The sequence below is a fragment of the Oenanthe melanoleuca genome, chromosome 23 (assembly GCF_029582105.1).
Source record: "Oenanthe melanoleuca isolate GR-GAL-2019-014 chromosome 23, OMel1.0, whole genome shotgun sequence".
Taxonomy (NCBI): Eukaryota; Metazoa; Chordata; class Aves; order Passeriformes; family Muscicapidae; genus Oenanthe; species Oenanthe melanoleuca.
The window spans coordinates 884,562-902,796 of NC_079356.1; the positions used below are offsets into that span (position 1 = coordinate 884,562).

Sequence of the window (18,235 nt, forward strand, 5' to 3'; positions counted from 1 at the left end):
ATTTTTTGATGCTGAACAATAAATAGATGCAATAGCTGTATTTACTGGGGGTAACAGTGACTGAAGAGGGTTTCAATTATCTGGATTTATTTAGCCAATTCTGCTAGAGGGGAACCAAAGCAAACCTGTACCAGCCCCAGGTTGCCATTCCCTTTCCCTCCTCCCACTGGAGCACCTGCTCCCCAGTTCCCCCTGGCCAGGAGGCAGGGGCTCCTTCCACTGCCCCAGGCTGCTCCAATCTCTTTCAAACCTGGCCTGGAAGATCCAACAGCATGTTTTGGTTTGTGAGAAAACAAGAGGAGAGATTCTAAGTTCCCTCTGTTTGTACATTCCAGGTGCTTACCCAGAGCACCTCCAGAGTGGGGTTATTCCTTGGATATTTATTTGTAATTCCTGTACACTCTGCAAGTGTGAATGGAACATTTCCATCCATTTGGCCTCCATATTTTAAGTCTTGCTCAATTTGCAATTAAAAAAAAAAAAACAACAAAAAAACTTCAAACACTTCTCTAGTAAAACATCCCTCAAAAAAAAAAAAATAGTTAACATTACTACAAGAACACCAGAACTGACACAGAAAGAACAAAAATCAGCAAAACCAAGAAACATCCTTAGAATGGAGAGGAGAAAACCAAAAACTACAGCTGAATACTTTGACTTATATACTCACAATTGTTAAAGGTCTTTAAATGAACTAAAGGTTTACAAATTTCAGATGGAAACAAATCCTCCTTCAGCTGGGGGAGGCTGCTTGAGTTTATCTTGTTTGAACAGCTCACACAGTTATTTCAGAAAAATCCCAGATCTGAGGCATTCAGACACATTTCCAGCATCCAGGAGAGGGGAAATGCCTTCCCCAGCAAGGAAAGCATCACACCCCACAACAGGTCTGCCACTCACAACCAGAGGCAGGGTTCAGATATGTTGTTCTATCAACTGATTACTGCACTATTTTTAGCCTTCTCCCATAACAATTGTGGGTAAAGAAAGAATGTGAAGTCACAAGTATTAGACAGGATTAGGTGGTTTAACTACTATTTTTGTAGTAAAGGATTCATGGTTAGAATTGCTACTACCATTAGCACTGGAAGCAAAAAGCCATTGAAATTGCAGATTGGCTAATGCCTTCCCTGGCATGGGGCCAGGCTGATTAATGATTCAGGGGACAGAAATATCTGCAGCACAGGCAGCCTTGCAGAGGGGCTCTCCTTCCTCAGCTAATCATGTTTTTCCTCCCATTTCATCCACCATGGGAGGTGCTTCATTAATGTGCAATTTAGGTTACCCTGCCATGTCTCAGGCACATATTGGGGTGTAAGATTAAAAAATACTGGATTAGGGAAGAAATAACCTTAATTTGGTCCTGCTGGAGCTGGCAGTACCTTGGGAAAACCATCTCCTGCTTCCCAGGGGTGTGCCTGGAGCCCTGGGTTTGTGCAGAGCTTGGGGCCTCACTGAGATCTGACCTGGGGGGCTTTTCCTTTCATTCCCAGCCCCACTCTGACCTTCCCAGCTTTAAATCCAGAGGGAAAATGATGTGGAAAAGTGTTTAAGTGCAGTGCCAAGGCACCTCTGTCAGGACAGATGAGAGTGGCTCCTGCCACACTGAGCAGACTCACTGAGGGTTTAGCAACAGGAGCTTCACCCCAGAATCAAGGTCTGGGCAGGGCAAGAACCAGGCCAGATGTTCCCAATAACAACTGGCCTGGAACAGGAGTTATCCCTGACCAAGGCAGGAGTACAGGAGAGCTGAGAGCTGCCCCTTGCAGGGAGGGAGCAGCATCACATGGCAGCTGCACAAAGGAGTGTCTGTTCAGCCTGGCACCAGCACCCATGGAAACAGCCTGCACATCGTCCCTGACACACCTAGGGGAGCTCTCAGAGCCAGGCAGGCCACAGACAATGCCCTGCACCAGCTCCTCAGGGAGATCTCTGATCAGCAGCTGGGATTTGTGAGGAACAGACTGGGGATGGACTGGGTGCCTGGGGAGGGACTGGGGGGCTCAGATCCACTGTAAAGCTTCACCCATTTACAGAAATGCTCCCAGGATCACAACCTGCTCTGCAGAAGCACGAGGAGGTCACAGCAATTCAGCAGACCACAAAGGAGCTGCTGGGGGAGAGCAAAACTGGGGAGAGGGGAGGAGAAAACAAGCAGGACAAGTCCTGTAATAAACCTCTTTTCAAAGCACACTCGTACAAGATACCCACTGAAACACCTGAAGTCTGCTGGAAGCACTGGAATTTGTAAATTCAGTCATGTGAAAGTGTTTTTGCTCCTCCTGAGTGAGCACCACAGCAAGGAAGGTGATCAGAACAGCAACAACCATTGAGAAATCCCAACACCAACACACCAGGTCACCTGGGCAATCCCAACTAACAATCTTATCTGCAGCTGCCCATCAGAACAGTAAAATCCATGGATTTGGAGGAAACAAGAGTCTTACAGCAACTTTCTGAATGTTTCAGAGTGTTTTCTCTCCCCTGTATATCACAAGGATTTTCCAAACTGAAATATCCAACTAAACCAACCTACTCATGCTCCTTCTTCCTCAGGAGGATTTTCAGGGGCAGAAAGACAAAGCAGAAAATCAAATTAAATGTTCCAGTTCCCCTCCCAAGCTGCCCCTGCACTATGGAGAAATCTCTGTGAAACAGATCAGCCAAACCAGACATTCCATTTCAGCAAGGAATTATGTTTCAAATTACCTGAGTATCGAGTTAGCACAGCCTTTCAGTGGCAGGGAAAGGAAAGCCCTGAGCAGTTCACTGGGACACAAGGAGTTCCCATGAAAACTCAGCAGGTTTGATGAAGAGGTCAGAAACCCCCTCCAAGAGCTGAGCCACAGGTGCTGTCCCATGCTTTGTGTGACAAGGGACTCACTCCATGCCTTCAACCCCAGCCCAGACAACACATCCAATTATCTGGAGCACATGTCCACAGGCACATCAGAAATCATGGGATGGTTTGGGCTGGAAGAGACCCCAAATCCCAGCTCATCCCACCCCTGCCATGAGCAGGGACACTTTCCACTGTCCCAGGTTGCTCCAACCTGGCCTTGGTCACTTCCAGGAGTGTCCTAGGGAGTTAAGCCTCACTTGAACAGGATTTCTCTTTGGAAGTACAAACACCAGGGCTGCCTCTGCTTCCAGGACCTTTTTGGAGATCCTGCCACAACTTCCAGGCAAGCTGTGGCCACGGTGCACAGCAGCACCCACCACTGCAGTGAGCTGAGCTCCAGGGAGCAGCCTGGCTGCAGGAGCTGTGCTGCCAGAATTCCCCTGTGCCTCTGCTCAAACCAGCTCCCAGTGAAGAACTGACATGGTCACACTGCCAAAAGGCACAACTGAGCAGAAACCCCAGTCCCAGCCCTGTTGTGCTCACTATTCTTCACCAACACCACGTGAAAAATTCCCCACATTCAACAAGACCATCCCTGCAGAGTCCTATTGTCTCCAATTATTAATTAAACATGCTCTGAGAGAAAGCAAATGCCTAAAATCATTTGCTTCTACCAAGCAACTCCCACACTGCCCAAGTGCAATTCTGACAGCCTAAGTTTATCCAGTGAGCAACTCCAGAGGGACCCCAGCACAGCAGTGTCCCTTCACTGCAGCTCCAGCACACACAGGCACGAGCCAGGGAGAGCCCAGCCAAGAAAACTTGGCCAGTTCTCCTCAAAACCTGCTCACTGCTGCAGCTTGTCCCAGCTGAATATCCTGAGTGTCTTTTCACCCCCCCCCAGGAGCAGCAGAGGCTGTTTGGGTTTGGGAGGAGATCTGTGCAGCCTTTCATACCCAAGGCAGATCCAAGCCAGGCCATCCTCACCTGGGACATCCCTGCCCTCCCCACTGCTGTCCTGAGCCCTGGCCCTGGTTCTGCTGCACACACAGCACACAAACACTCCAGTGCAGCCAGGGAAACACTGCCCAGCAGCAAGCAGGCAGCAGACAGCCCAAACCTGCTCACTCAGGGGTTCAAATGACTGGGGACCCTGACACTCAACCTCATCCTGCTGCTCTTTGTGCATAAAAAGAGAAAAAACTGCAGTTAAGTGTCTTTTGTGGAAGTTTGGTGGTTAAGGTTTGGAGCTGCAAACAGGGATTTTGCTCAGGACATCTGAGAGAACAAATCAGGAAATCAAAACTCTGATTCCACCACTCCATGTTTTGCAGGGACAAAGAAGACCTTGTAGCACAAGTTTTTTTTTGTGGATGGTGAGGCTTTGATACCCAAATTTGTGAAATGACAAGGGCATCTTTAATTGCTTTATTTTATATAAAAACCTGGCCCCACCCACAGCTTCCAGAGAAGGGGAAAATGCAACAGGAAAACAAAGTTTCTAAGCAAAACACAAACAGAGCATTTTCCTGCTGGTCACAACAAGGACACCACCAGGCAGGAACTTCTCTCCTCTCTTCCTTGGGAGAAACTTTTTCTTAAGCCACCCTTGCTAAAGCCCCTCTCAGCCCAATTCCCAGAGCTGCCAGCAGGAAAAGTGTCCAGGAGGAAGAGCAGAATGCAAGCCATGGAAAACCAGGCTCCTGCAGCTCAGCTGTTTCATGGCACCATCTGGTAACAGCCACTGCAACCTTATCACCAAAAGACACACTCAACAAAAACAATCTGAGATTCAACAATTAAATTCCTTCCACCTTTAATTATGACCTCCCAAGCTCTAGGCAGACATTAACCTATATTAGCCTATAATTATTTTTTTTTCTGACTTCCCATTATCTTTTAGCTACTGAGTCTTCAAGGCTGAACCAACTTTGAAAGTCTAAAATGAAAAGTACAGTAATAAAAGTGCATCCATAAGAAACTGAGAGTCAGGAGACATCCCTCATGATTCCCTAACTCCCTGCATGTCCCAGCACTTCCTTCCACTTCTGTCCTTGCAGACCAAATTCAATTCTACCCCAGCTAAATCCAAACTGAATTAAATCATTTTGCATGCATAAGATTAGTCCTTGCTCCAAGGAATTTATAATTTAAGAAGCAGATGTGGAGGTGGCCAAGAAGTCAGAAAGAATGGCAGTGTTAGGATTACAGATATCCTGCATTCTGCTTCCCAGGAGTGAAACCCCAAGGCAAGCAGAGACCATGGAAAGAGGAGGATGGAGCAGCAAACTCTGACAGAAGTGCCCATCCATCACTGCAGCAGCAGAGACAGAGAACAGGGTGAGTGCCCCACCTGAGAGCTGCCCTGGGAGAAATCAGACACACAGACTGAATGCAAAAACAGTGCAACTGTGGCTGTAGCACATTTATCACAGTGTAAAAACCAGCAGAACAGATAAAAACTCCTGTTAATTCTGTATTTCCTGAGCCTCAGCTGACACAGCTCACAGGGGAAACTGAGCATCACACAGAATCATCTCTGTGAGCTCCACCCTGCAGGTGGGATCTGTCCACACAACCTTCTCACCACTGTCCTGCTGCCACACAAAATGGGAACTGGATTTGAAAAGTTCATTTAAACTAGCATAAGTTAATGAGCTTTCCTTCCATTAAGTGGTTTATTTATTAGGATCATTTCATTCCAGAAGTTACTGAAGAAAATCAAGCTGAGCAACACTTCTGCTGACAGTGCAAGCCTCTGGAACAGCAGGATTCTTTTGTCTGAGTGAAAGTTTAAGTCTTTCCACTATTAAATAAATAAAAGTTCAAATACCAGCAGAGTTTTCAATGATTACAAGCTTGAAGTGCCCTGTCCCCACCCCACTTATCTCCAGTAAGTTTTGCTGTCTTTACTTTCAGGGATTTGCAGTGAAAGGAGGATGAAAGTGTGAGCTGGAGGAAAAGAAGACTGAGAATTTCTGACATCATTTTAATTCATGAAGTCATCTTGCCACAAAATGCCCAAACAATAGCAGGCCCTGCCCAGACATCACCCCACGACTCCATGGCTGCTTTGATTTGAAAAACCTACAAGTTTGCAGGAAGAAATTCTTGCTTATTGTTTCTTTCACAACACAAAACATCAAGACCTCAGCACTGATGTCTGTTGAAGCTAGTTTTACAGTTAGTGACTGAAAACTTGGATAATAAACAGAAAAATTACATCTGTTTCAATGCAGTTATTTCTTCTGAAGTGATACCTAAATATTATGTTTCTCCATAAGGGAATAACAACAATATTTTCCAAGCTCCTTAGCTCATATTGCAGTATTTTATGTGATTTTTCTTCCAGGACAAATTAACAGGGCACTTGGGTTTATTTCTTTGTTGATGTACACACTGCCTTTGGTGAGGCTGCAAAATTCCCTGCAATGTTTGCTTTTAAATGGTCTGGTTGGCACCACGTCCCCTGGGGAGGCACAGCAGAGGGCTTGGCCACTTGGATTCCAGAAACTGGAGGCAGGAGATGTTCAGAAAGGTTGCAAAAGCTTTGTGTCTGCTGCCCTGGCAATATTTGTGGGGATCATTCTGCTTTCAAATGTGCTTACACTTGGGTTCTGCTGCCTCAGAGAGGAAGCACTCGTGTCTTTGATGAGTGAGCTACAGGTCACAGACAGAGTGGAGTGAGTCAGCCACTCATTTAACTGCAGCACAAGTGACAATGCAACTGCTGAAAAGACTTCTAGTAAACACCACTAGCACACAGCCTGGCTCACCACCCCTCCAGAGACTCTGAGTGGCTCTAAGAAGTTCCTAAAGCCACTGGTTGGTGACTCTTAAGGCTGCTCTTCTCAGTTCAGCTACACCACAACATCATCACCACTTTCCCCTCTACGTGGTAACCATAAAAACCCAACCCCAAAGCAAAGAAACCCAGTCAGACATACCACCAGCAACTTCCACTCCTGTGTTTTCCAATATTGGGAATGGTAAAAGCCCAACCTACATGCATTGGCAGTTTTGTAATACCATTACATAAGAATTATTTAACTACAGCAACAGATTTGAAAAGCAGCAGCAGCAGTCACGGCTGTGCTGGTTCACACATCAGAAAAAAAAAAAAATCAATAAAGGGAGTGATGAATTTTGTAAACATGCATTTGACTGTCACAGGGAGTGGATTGGGATTTGGGATTTCAACACCCTCAAGAGCAGAACCCTTTCAGCTCAGAGCTACCAGGGCACGGCCACCCTGAGCAGAGGAAACAAACAGCACCACTGGTGCCACTCCAACTCCACCAGGAGCAGCTGCAGCTTTGGAAGAGCACCATGCAAAGCACCTCGGGCAGGCTGCAGGGCAGAGCTGGGAGCTGGGGAGGCTCTACCTGATGCTCTGCATGGATGTTGTCCCCGGTGGGCCAGCGGTGCTTGCTGTTGGTGTAGCCGCCGCCGCCGCTGCCGCCGCCCCCGAGCTGCTCCCCGTGCTGCCTCTGGAAGAAATAATCCACCATGGCGTCGTCCTGGGAGCGCCCCGCCACTCCTATGGATCCGGGCACGGGGCTGGAGTGCGTCCCTGCCGCCAGGGCCTGGTTTGCAGCTGGCTGGGGCTGAGCCTGCGAGCCTGTGCCAGATGTCAGTACCACAGGCATGGTGGGGTTGGCTGTGTCTTGAGCGTGCTGCTTCAGGTGGGGGCTGAACGAGTCCTGCCACAGAACTGCTTTTCTCTTCAACACGCACGCTACGCTCATTCCACCAACACCTGCAGGGGACACGGGGGAAACAGAGGGGAAAGAGACATGAAATCCTCCCAGCTGCAGCTCCCAGTGTTAAATAACACACCCAGCTCGTGACTGGCAGGGGAACATCGCTGTGGCAAATGTGACTCCTTCAACACTCACTCTGCTCCACGAGCCCGGCAGCTACAGCAGCACTGGAACTGCACAGGAACCCCACGATCTGTGCTGCAAGGCTTAGAGCATGCACAGGATGCCCATGAAGCACCAGCAGAAAGGCAATTTCTGCTGGACAACACATGGGCTGAAAACTGCCTGGAAATAGTCCCCAAAAAGCCCATGGAAGGCAGTGGCACCAGAACCTGCTGTGCCCATTTACACCAGGCAAGAGAGGCCTGGTCCCCACCCATACAAACACTCCAGGCCCCCTGGATCCCACTGTATCCCAAAATATTCCCTCAGTCATGCAAAGCAGCAAAGCAACAGTTTGGTTTACTTTGTTTTTTGTTTGTTTGTTTTTTTTTTTCAATGCAAAACTTCGATTCCTGGATTTCTGCTTGCACAGCTCATGGAGCCCCAAACACTCTCCCTGCTAACTCAGGAGCTGTGCTCAGGAGGCATCAAACCCACGGCCATGCTTTATGGGATTCCCTGGAGAAAGAGCAAACCTGGGATCCCAGCAGAACTTCCCAGAGCAGGCACAGCCAGCACTGCTGGTCCTGCTGTTGATGGCACCAGGGGAAAACTGGACAACTTCACCATGTTCTCAGTACCCAGAGCACTGAACACCCCATTAAAATACCCCAATAAATGAAATACTCCATGTGCTCTGCACACATCCAAATGATCTGTGAGCAGGAGGAAAACCTGCAGATTAACTGACAGCAACTCACTAACTTCCTATTCCCCAAATATTTTGATAACATTCCAGCGGCACAGAACCACAGAAGTTTGTTTGTTGTTTCAAGGCAGGACTATCAGAGCAATAAAGACACTACAGGTGTGAGGAGCAGTGTTTGCCCCCGTTATGTAACACTCACACAACAAGCCAAATTCATGTTTAAAGGCATGGGATAGTCTGAATCCATATTTATTAAAAAGATCAATAGTTTATGACTCGAGGTACCTCAGTGCAGCCCCACAGAGGGTTCTGAGGATGGAACTGGAGTCCTGAGAAGCTGCTGCAGAGCAGCCCCAGGATGTTTCAGTGCTCACCTGGGCCCTGCTCCTGCCAGCAGCTCCGAGGGCCTGAAAGGCGGCTCTGTTCCCTCCCTGCTGCTCGTAGCAGCCCTGAACAACACTCAGCCACTACAAACAACTTCCAAGAACAACCTACCAACGGTGGGGAGACCATCATAAAAAATCCGAGTCCTGTCTTTGATCAAACTCTGCAGGTTTGCCCCACGAGTCAAGCATGGGGTTAATAATCAGAGGAAAATGACTCTAAAAACTGCAGAGATCAGGTTGTTTGAACTGCATCTCCAATAATTTGGTGCTGCACACACACAGCCCCCAGGGCCACTCTGCAGGGCTTTGTATACACTCACAACTCACATACCAGGGACATCCAACAGGACTCACTCCTCCAGCTTTCAATGAGTCTGGAAATCACCACCTTCCCCACACACTTGAAAAAACACTGAAAACACGGTATGACTACATCTTGACTGATTTTAAGACTACAATTCAGTTTAATGGCATTTTCCTCTTAATTTCCCTTTAACAGACAATACCAAAATGCTTCAGTGACATCACATTGAGCACTCAAGCTCCTTTATGCAAAGAGAACAAAAAAATTAAGTAATTAATGGTAAGAAATTCATTTCTCATTAAACGGAGGTGTGTAATAACTGCAGCACTGAAATCTGAGAGGCCCCTCGAAAGGAAGTTACAAGTTATCTCAGGGCAGACTGTAAAAAAAACAAACAAAGGAAGATACTATGAATCCCCACCAGAAAACCTCCAGTATCTATAGATTGTGACAAGCCCATTTCCAGCGAGAAACAAGGTACAAAGTTGCACTGCCCCAGCCTTTGCTCCTTCAAAAGGACGCAGGTCCCTCTGCCCACAGACACGAATTAACTTCAGGGTTCATAAAGGTGTTATCACAAAAATCAGGAGGGCGCAGAAAATCTCAGTCAATGGATTCAGGAGAGGCTGCTGCCAGCCGCTTCCTCCTCGGGCTGCTCCAAACACGAGCGGAAAACTTGGCAAAGGCGACATTTTGAACGGGAGCAAAGGGGAAGGGAGCATTGTGGGTAGTTCAAGTTTAGTTCCAAGCCGTGTTTTTATGGGAATGCCGCGTTCGAGGCAGCGGGACAGCTGAATCCTGTCATTCAAAGCTGCCGGAGCCCCGGGAAGGGAGCACCACGGCCACGGGCACCGCAAACCCGCAGCTGCTCCCTCGCCCCGAACTCCTGCTCAGAACAGAGAGCGGCTTTGCCCAGGTGAAAGCGCTGCCTGGGCAGAACCCCGGGTTTGCAAACAAAGGCTTCCAGGCTGCCACACCGTGCTCACGGCAGCCGCCTCTGCTTCTCCCTGCCTGGAAACACGGCCTGGAAATGAATTCTGCAGGCAGAATGCTCCAGATTATGGGACATTCCACAAACAACAAAAAACTTTCCGAGGAATCTCCCCGCAAGTTTGAAGCGCCGGTGGTGACAACACTGAATAAAGGAGCTTCAACGCAAACAGAGCCCGGATCTTCACGGCTCTGATTCTGTGTTCCCCTCAAAATCACAGATTATTACAGAATTAACACGGTGTAAAACGCCCCTTTCCAAAAAGTTCAACCCCAAAGCAGAGGAGTTTGGGTTGGGTGGGTTTTTTTTGGAAAGTTCCACTGGAAATGAAAGCAGAGCCATTGTTCGAGAGCTGTGTGGCCTAGCAGAACTTTTAACGTTATCCCCGTGTTTTCCTGAAATCCTGGGCAGACGCAGCGCCCAATTCCTGACCCATCGGATTCCCAAAACCAGCATTAAAACCCAACAGGACCCACGGTCCCCATTACCCCTTCATCCCTCTTAATAAAGGAAATTCCTTACTCATGATCTGCCCAATAAAATCTGTGCTCCGAACAAACTTATTAAACATTGACCAAAGCAAACAACAACAACAACAACAAAAAAATCAGAGCATTTCTCAGGTTGGGGCGAGAGGCTCTTAAAATCCCAAGTTTCCAGCGCACAAGGGCCGAGGCTGTGGTTATGTGAGCACGAGATACAAACAAGGGGGGAAAGCCCCACACAAACACAAAACCCCCAGGGTCACCCAGCACATCGGAAAGGATTCGCTGCTTTTTTCCTCCCTCCCGCTGCCAGCCCCGACCCCCTCCTCTTCCAGGGACCCCCAGAGCCGCCGAACCGCCCCCAAAACCGGGGGGAAGGAACCCAAGCACCCCCCGGGGCAACAAAGCGGGGCCTCGGCCGGAGCGCCAGAGCGCCCCGGGACTGAGCCCCGGGAGAAGGGGGAGCCCCCCGGGGACGGAACCCGTCCGGGAGAACGGCCAGACCCTCCCCGGGAGAACGGGGAGCCCCCAGAGCAAGGGGGAGCCCCCGGCGGGCCGGGCCCGGGCAAGGGGGCGAGGGCTGCGCTGGGCCCGCGGCCCCCAACAATAACCCCCGGCCCGAGAGCGGAGCGGCCGCGGGGCCGCGCTCGGGCCCGGGCTCCCCCCGCGCCCCCTCCCCGCTAACAATGGGCCCAGGCCGCGGCCCCGACACGGAGCCGGGCGGCAGCGCCGGCGCAGCGCCCCCGCCGCCGCTCGCCTTCGGGGCGGCCTGGGGCCTCTCCTCCCGCTCCCCCCGCCAATATGCGCCCACGGGCGGGTCCGCGGGGGTCCGCGGCGCGGCGGGGCCGGCGCCGGGCCGCTACTCACGGGCGGAGCGCTCGGATGCAGACGGATGCCGGGCCCCCCCCGGCCGCTCGCCGCTGCCTCTCCCCGGCCGCTCACTCCGACAACATGGCGGCGCGGCGGGGCCGCGGCCGCGCTGCACCACGGGAAGGCGAGGCCGCTCCAGCGCCGCCGGGACGGGGCGGGATGAGCGGGGAGGGACGGGATGGGATGGAACGGAACGGGATGGAGCGGGATGGGATGGGATGGAACGGAACGGGGAGGGACGGGACGGGACGGGACGGGACGGGACGGGATGGAGCGGGATGGGATAGAACGGGGAGGGACGGGATGGGATGGGATGGAACGGAACGGGACGGAGCGGGATGGGATAGAACGGGGAGGGACGGGATGGGATGGAACGGAACGAAACGGGGAGGGACGGGACGGGACGGGATGGAGCGGGATGGGATAGAACGGGGAGGGACGGGATGGACCGGGACGGGACGGGACGGGACGGGACGGAACGGAACGGAACGGGGAGGGACGGGATGGATCGGGACGGGACGGGATGGGATGGAACGAGGAGGGATGGGATGGAACGAGGAGGGACGGGACGGGATGGAGCGGGATGGGATAGAACGGGGAGGGACGGGATGGGATGGAACGGAACGAAACGCGGAGGGACGGGACGGGACGGGATGGAGCGGGATGGGATAGAACGGGGAGGGACGGGATGGATCGGGACGGGACGGGACGGGACGGAACGGAACGGAACGGGGAGGGACGGGATGGATCGGGACGGGACGGGATGGGATGGAACGAGGAGGGATGGGATGGAACGAGGAGGGACGGGACGGGATGGAGCGGGATGGGATAGAACGGGGAGGGAAGGGATGGATCGGGACGGGACAGGATGGACCGGGGAGGGACGGGATGGGATGGGATGGAGCGGACCGGACCGGGATGGAATGGACTGGGGTGGGATGAACCGGAACGGGGTGGATCGGCATGGACCGGGAAGGGACGGGACGAGATTGGATGGACCGGACTGGGACGTGCCCGACCCTGCTGCACTGCCCAGGCTGGGATCAGCCCTGCCAGGTCCGGCCCGGGGTGCGGGCACAGCCCCGCGTTCAGCCCCGCCGCTGCCGGCACCGGTACCAGGGCTCGCTGGGCTGGCGGGGATGTGGCTGAGCCCCCCCAGCCTGGGCACCCTGATTTCCCCCCTATTCCGGGCATCCTGAACGCTGCCTGAGCACCCCGAGTCCCCCCAATCTTGGCACTCCCAGCATGTGCACACCGAGCCCCTCCAAGCCGGGACACCCTGAGCCCCCAGGCTGGACACCCCAAACCTCCCAGCCTGGGCACCCCGAGTGCTCTCCATCCGAGCCCCCCAAATCCTGGGCACGCTGAGTCCCCCAGCCCTGGCACCCCCAGCCCGCTCCCCCCGAGCCCCCAGCAGCGGGATCCCGCTCCTGCCCAGAACCGCACCGGCGGCACCTCCGCACCCTCCACCAACAGCCAGACCCAATTTTGGGGTGTTTTCCCTTGGTGCCTGCCCCTTCCCGTGCCCCCTGCGGGGGAACTACAGCCCCCGGCGTGCGGGCGGGCAGCGGCGCTGGCCGCCGGGAGCGGTAGTTCTGCCCCGGCTGCTCCATGTTAAAGGGGCAGCACGGGCGGCAGCGCCTCCGTGCCCTCCTGCCCCCGCGGCCTCGGGGGAGATCGAGCCCTCGGTGCGCTCATGGAATATTTTCGGTCCGTCTTGGCAGGGAAAGGAGGGAAGTGCCGCCGCTGGGCAGAGTCGGGACGTGCCCTCACTTGCGCGGACAGAGAGCAGGAGCTGTTCCCGAGGGCTCCGTGGGGCACGGAGGGGACCCCAAGGCACGGCGGGGACCCCGCAGCCGCAGCGTTTGTGGGTTATGGGGGTACAAGAAGTCACTTCAAGCCCCCGTTCTCAGTCATTAAAACGCGTGCACAGCTGGGTCCAGCCCTGCCTTGCATCCATTTTCTGCTCGATGGGCTGCCGGGGTGGTTGATGGGGGTTTCCACTGCCTCATTGCCTCTCCCAGCGTCGGGGGACCTCACCCCGACCCCAAAAACCTGGGGGAACACCCAGGCTGGTGCAGAGTGCCCCAGGCTGGGCATGTGACACTGGACCGTCAAGATAAGCAAAGGTTTTCCCTGCTGAGGGTGGGTTGGAGCCCAGCCTCGCTCAGACACTCAGAGATGTCTTTGGCCAGCAGCAGCCTGGTTTGTGTGACCCGGCCAAGCCCTGCTGGGAACAGCTCGGCTCTGCTGGGCTCAGCTCTGCTGTGACACCAGGCACGGACCCACCAGTGGCTGAGAGGGGACACAGCTCTTCTGGGACATCCCTGTGGCTCCTTGTCTTGAATTCCCTGGAGAGGGGAAGGGGTTGGAGAGGGAGTTCTGTGCAGAGAGGCTGAGGGAGCTGGGAAGGGGCTCAGCCTGGAAAAAAGGGGATCAGGGGCCCTTGTGGCTCTGCACAACTCCCTGACAGGAGGGGACACGGGGGGTCGGGCTCTGGGAGCAGGGAAAAACATGAGAGGAAAGGCTGAGGTTGTGCCAAGGGAGGTTTGAGTTGGATATCAGGAAAAGTTTGGATATCAGGCATTGACCCCTGAAAGTGTTCAAAAAATGTGAATGTGGCATTTGAGGATGTGGTTTAGTGGTGAACATGGCAGTGCTGGGTTAGTGGTTGGACTGGATGATCCCAGAGGACTTTTCCAACCTAAGTAATTCCATCATCCTGTGGGGGCCCGTGCAGTGTCCCCAAAATGCCATTGGTGTGGGCAAGGCCAGCTTCTGGCTGTGGTGGAAATGTGAATGGTGGAGCTGTGTCATCTGGGCACTGGACCAACCAAATCTGCCTGCACCTCCTTGTCCTCTGGTTCCACCCACCTCCAGGGCACGCTGGGCTGGGACAAGCACCAGGGGTGGCTCTGGGTGACACAGGTTTGGCCTGCAAAGCCCCAGAGCTCAGGAGCTCTTCCCCACTCCACAGGGAACAGGGGGCTGGGGTGTCCCTGTGCTTCTGCTGGCCACTTTTGGGGTGCTGTGCCTGCGAGCTGCCACCCTCAGCACCCACCTGGCTGTCCCTGAGCTGTCCTGCCATGGCCCAGGGGTCCCCAGGCAGTGCTGCCCCTCTGCCAGGTGGGCTCAGCACACTGACACTGGAAACTGCTTTCTGCTAATTATACCGGGATAATTACAGTTCTGCTGGTGTAATGAGAGGGGGAGGGAGGGAGTCCTGCTGGGGATGAAGTGTGAGTGGTTCAAACCCTCCTTTGGCAGTGAATTTTGCTGGATTTAGGAGAAGAGGCGAGTGGGGACACACAGTCCTGTGGCTGTGAGGCTGAGGGGGAGTTTGGGTCTCATCTCCAGCACTTCCATCCCTCCCACAGCCTGTCCTGCCTCCCACCACTGCCATCCTCTCTTCTGCCTCAGACCTTGCCCGAGCTCCCAGCTTGTTGCCATCCATGGAAAAGTCTCCCACTGGGAGAACATGCTGCTCCAAAAACTGCAGAGCCAGAGTGAGAGGAGCAGGCTGTGAAATAGCTTCCACCTCCACAGGAGACACTTCTGGGGGTGGAAATGTCCTTCTGATCCTCCTTGCACTGTTGGGCACCAGGAGCTGCCCAGCTGCCTGGCCCTGGCTGACCCCACACCAATCCTGGCAGAAGTTATCCTGGGATGCATCTTCATCTGCAAAGGGAAAAAGGGACCTCCAGGAGGTGACTGATGTCCTCCCACCTCCCAGTGACTCCCCAGAAGGGCCTTTCCCCCTCTGTTCCCCACAGGAGGGGCTTCAACCCACGGTGCTCTTCACTGAGCATCAAAATTCCACATCCATCCAAATGCCCAAATCCAGAGCCTTCCTCCTGCTCTGCTCCTGGTGGCACCATGCCCAGCACCACAGAATCCTCTCTTTGAAGCAGTCCAAGAGCAAACAAACCCAGCTCTGCTGCCATGATTCTTCCTCCTGGGAGCAGAGCTTCCCACAGCTCCACAAGGGAGACTCCTGCATGGGACAGGGGGTTCACCTGGGAACAAACAGCCTGGGGTGCTCCTAAAAGTGGCTTCAGGGAGGCCTGGCTGTCCCCAGCCTTAGGACATCCAGCACTTTTATTTCAATGACTATTTGATACCTGCAATTAAAAGCTAAATTGGAGGAAAGAGGATCTCCCTCTGTGGGGGGCACCAACATTTCCTTGGCCACCAGAAAAAAAAATTTAAAAAAATTAAAAATCCACCGACTGACTCAATTTTTCTCAAACCAAGCCAAAAACTGCAGAGGTCTTTATGCAGAATATTTTCAGAGTGTGCTGGCTTGACCAAAGAATCCTTGAAGAGCCAAGTGCATCATTGTTTTGCATCACTGGGGCAGCATTTCGTCAAACCCCAGCACCCTGAGACACAAAACAATGAGCAGCCCTGAGCTGGGCAGCTCCAGTGCTGCTCCTGAGCACATCCACTGCTCCACCAGACAGCTGAAATCAGGGATCTGAAACCAGTGTCACCTTCATGGAACCTTCCTGAGCTGGCCCTGTCATCAGCAGTGCCCAGGGAATGTCCCTGTCCCCTCCATCAGACAAACCCTGCTTCCCACCCCCAGCTTGCTTCCCATGCTCGTGTTGAGACACCCAGAGCAGATGTGGGTTTTTTGCAGGAGCCAAGTGTCTGAAAGTGGCTGCTGAGATGTTGTGGTTATGGGAAGCTGCAGGGAATTCTGGCTGCGGACCCACCTGGCAGGGTCTGAGAGCTTCGTGCTGGCTGCAGAGCTGCTGTTCCTTGTGAAAGTACAGCCCCCAAAAATGAACGTTTCAGAGCAGCTCCCACCCAGCAGCTGGGCTGTGCTGAGCCGTGCACGGAGCCCCAGCCCAGTGCAAGGGGGATGTCCTGGGGGTGCCCAAATCCCACAGGTTCCTCTCTGTGCTCAGGGGAGCTGCTGGCAAAGCTGTGCCACATCCCATGGGCAGCAAAGAGCCGTGCCAGTGCCTGCCTCTGCTTCCCAGGGGAACGGGCTTCAGAACGGCATGGGCAGGGACACCAGGAGGGGCAGCGGGACACCAGGATGGGCAGGGACACCAGGATGGGCAGAGGGACACCAGGATCGGCAGAGGGACACCAGGATGGGCAGGGACACCAGGAGGGGCAGAGGGACACCAGGATGGGCAGAGGGACACCAGGAGGGGCAGAGGGACACCAGGAGGGGCAGAGGGACACCAGGAGGGGCAGAGGGTGGAGCAGCTCTGCTGGAAGAGCTGGGATTGCTCAGCCTGGAACAGCAGCATCGGGGTGAACAAAGTGTGACCTCCCAGTGCCTGAAGGAGCTGCAAGAAAAGAGAGAGATTATTAATGAGGGTTTGGAGGGACAGGACACAGGGAATGGCTCCCACTGCCAGAGGGCAGGGCTGGGGGGGATCCTGGGCAGGAATTGTTCCCTGGGAGGGTGGGCAGGGCTGGGATGGAATTGCCAGAGCAGCTGTGGCTGCCCCTGGATCCCTGGCAGTGCCCAAGGCCAGGCTGGACATTGGGAGCAGCTGGGACAGTGGGAGGTGTCCCTGCCAGGGCAGGGGGCTGGATTTAGATGATCTTTCAGGTCCCTTCCCACCCAAACCATTCCATGGTTCTGTGATCCCAGTGATGTCCTCTGCTGTCTCTCCTCTGTTTGTCACAGCTCACAGAGCCGCTGCAGGAGAAGAGGCCAGAGGCTGGCAGGGAGAAATGCCCTGGAGCAGTGGAGATAAACCCAGGATGGATTTATGGGATCCATAATAAGTTAAATCCAGGATAAGAGACACATGGGACTTACTCTGTGGGGTCAAGAAGGTATTTTCCCCAGGGGCCAGGCAGCAAGGAATGTTTTGGTCAGGAAAATGTTTGGTAGACAAAGGTTCTTTTGGTTTTGGCAGGCACAAGGACTCAAGTGTCACTGGAAGGGATCCCCAAGTGCCCCTCTGCCACCCCCCTGCCACACTAGAAATGAGAATGGGGTTGAGAAACCTGCAGGAGCAGCACAAACACCTGACAGAGCTCTAAACCAGGAAAAAGGAAATTCGTGTTTGCTTTAAAACCACCTGGGTTTTCCCCCCGGTGCTCACTGCCCAGACGTGTCACAGCTCTGCTCAATCCCCACCTCCCCAGCAGCCTTTGAACCGGCTGCCAAAGCCTGCAGGGATCTCGGGAGAGAGCAGGAGCAGGCAGGGAGGCTGAAGGGTTAAAAGGTGCCGGAGCTCTGGCAGGGGAGGGCTGAGCTGTGGGACAGCAGCTGAACAGAGCACAGAGCTGGGAGCTGCAGATTCCCCTGGCTTCCCAAAGCAGCTCCAGGCAGGAGAGTTCAGGGGGTGGCACCTTCACCCCAGGGTCAGGCAGGTGGCAGTGGCGTCCCCGCTGGGTGACACTGCTGCTCTGTGACCCAGGATCCACGGCCAGAGCCCCCAGGGCTGCTGGAGCCTTGTCCCTGCTCAGGGTGTCTCACCTGTCCCTCCAAACACCCCAGGCCAGGGCTGTCTCTGTGTGTGCTCTGCTGGGCCACCCCAAAATCCCAGTGGGCCCTTCCACCGCACAGCTGCTCCCAGGAGGGGTGGGTGGGACACAGGGCCCCTCCCTGCCCCATCAGTGAGGGAGCAAACGCTGCCTGGGGACATTTCCCACCGCTGGTGCCGCCCGTCCCTAAATGCTGCAGGAGGGACAGCACAGCCTCGGAGGGACTGGAGAGACTCCTCCCCTTGGGGATCATCCCCCACCCCGGCCCTTGCCCCAAATTCTGTCATTAACGCTCCGAAGCAGGAGGCTGATTAAGGTTTG

General features: G+C 53.9%; 1 protein-coding gene across 8 annotated transcripts in view; it reads right to left on the bottom strand.

Annotated features, from left to right (window-relative positions):
- PUM1 (pumilio RNA binding family member 1) overlaps positions 1 to 11,590 on the bottom strand; it is a 68,473-nt gene extending 56,883 nt beyond the window's left edge. For 5 of the 8 annotated variants that reach the window (XM_056509381.1, XM_056509380.1, XM_056509375.1 and 2 more), the window contains exons 1-2: positions 11,450 to 11,590; positions 7,228 to 7,601 (exon numbers count right to left, since the gene is read on the bottom strand). In XM_056509381.1, the coding sequence (XP_056365356.1) occupies positions 7,228 to 7,590 (363 nt within the window). In that variant the 5' untranslated portion in view covers positions 7,591 to 7,601; positions 11,450 to 11,590. The remainder of the gene's footprint in view (positions 1 to 7,227; positions 7,602 to 11,449) is intronic. The other 3 variants (XM_056509376.1, XM_056509379.1, XM_056509374.1) reach the window with 1 other exon arrangement.
- Between the last annotated feature and the right edge of the window lie 6,645 nt (positions 11,591 to 18,235).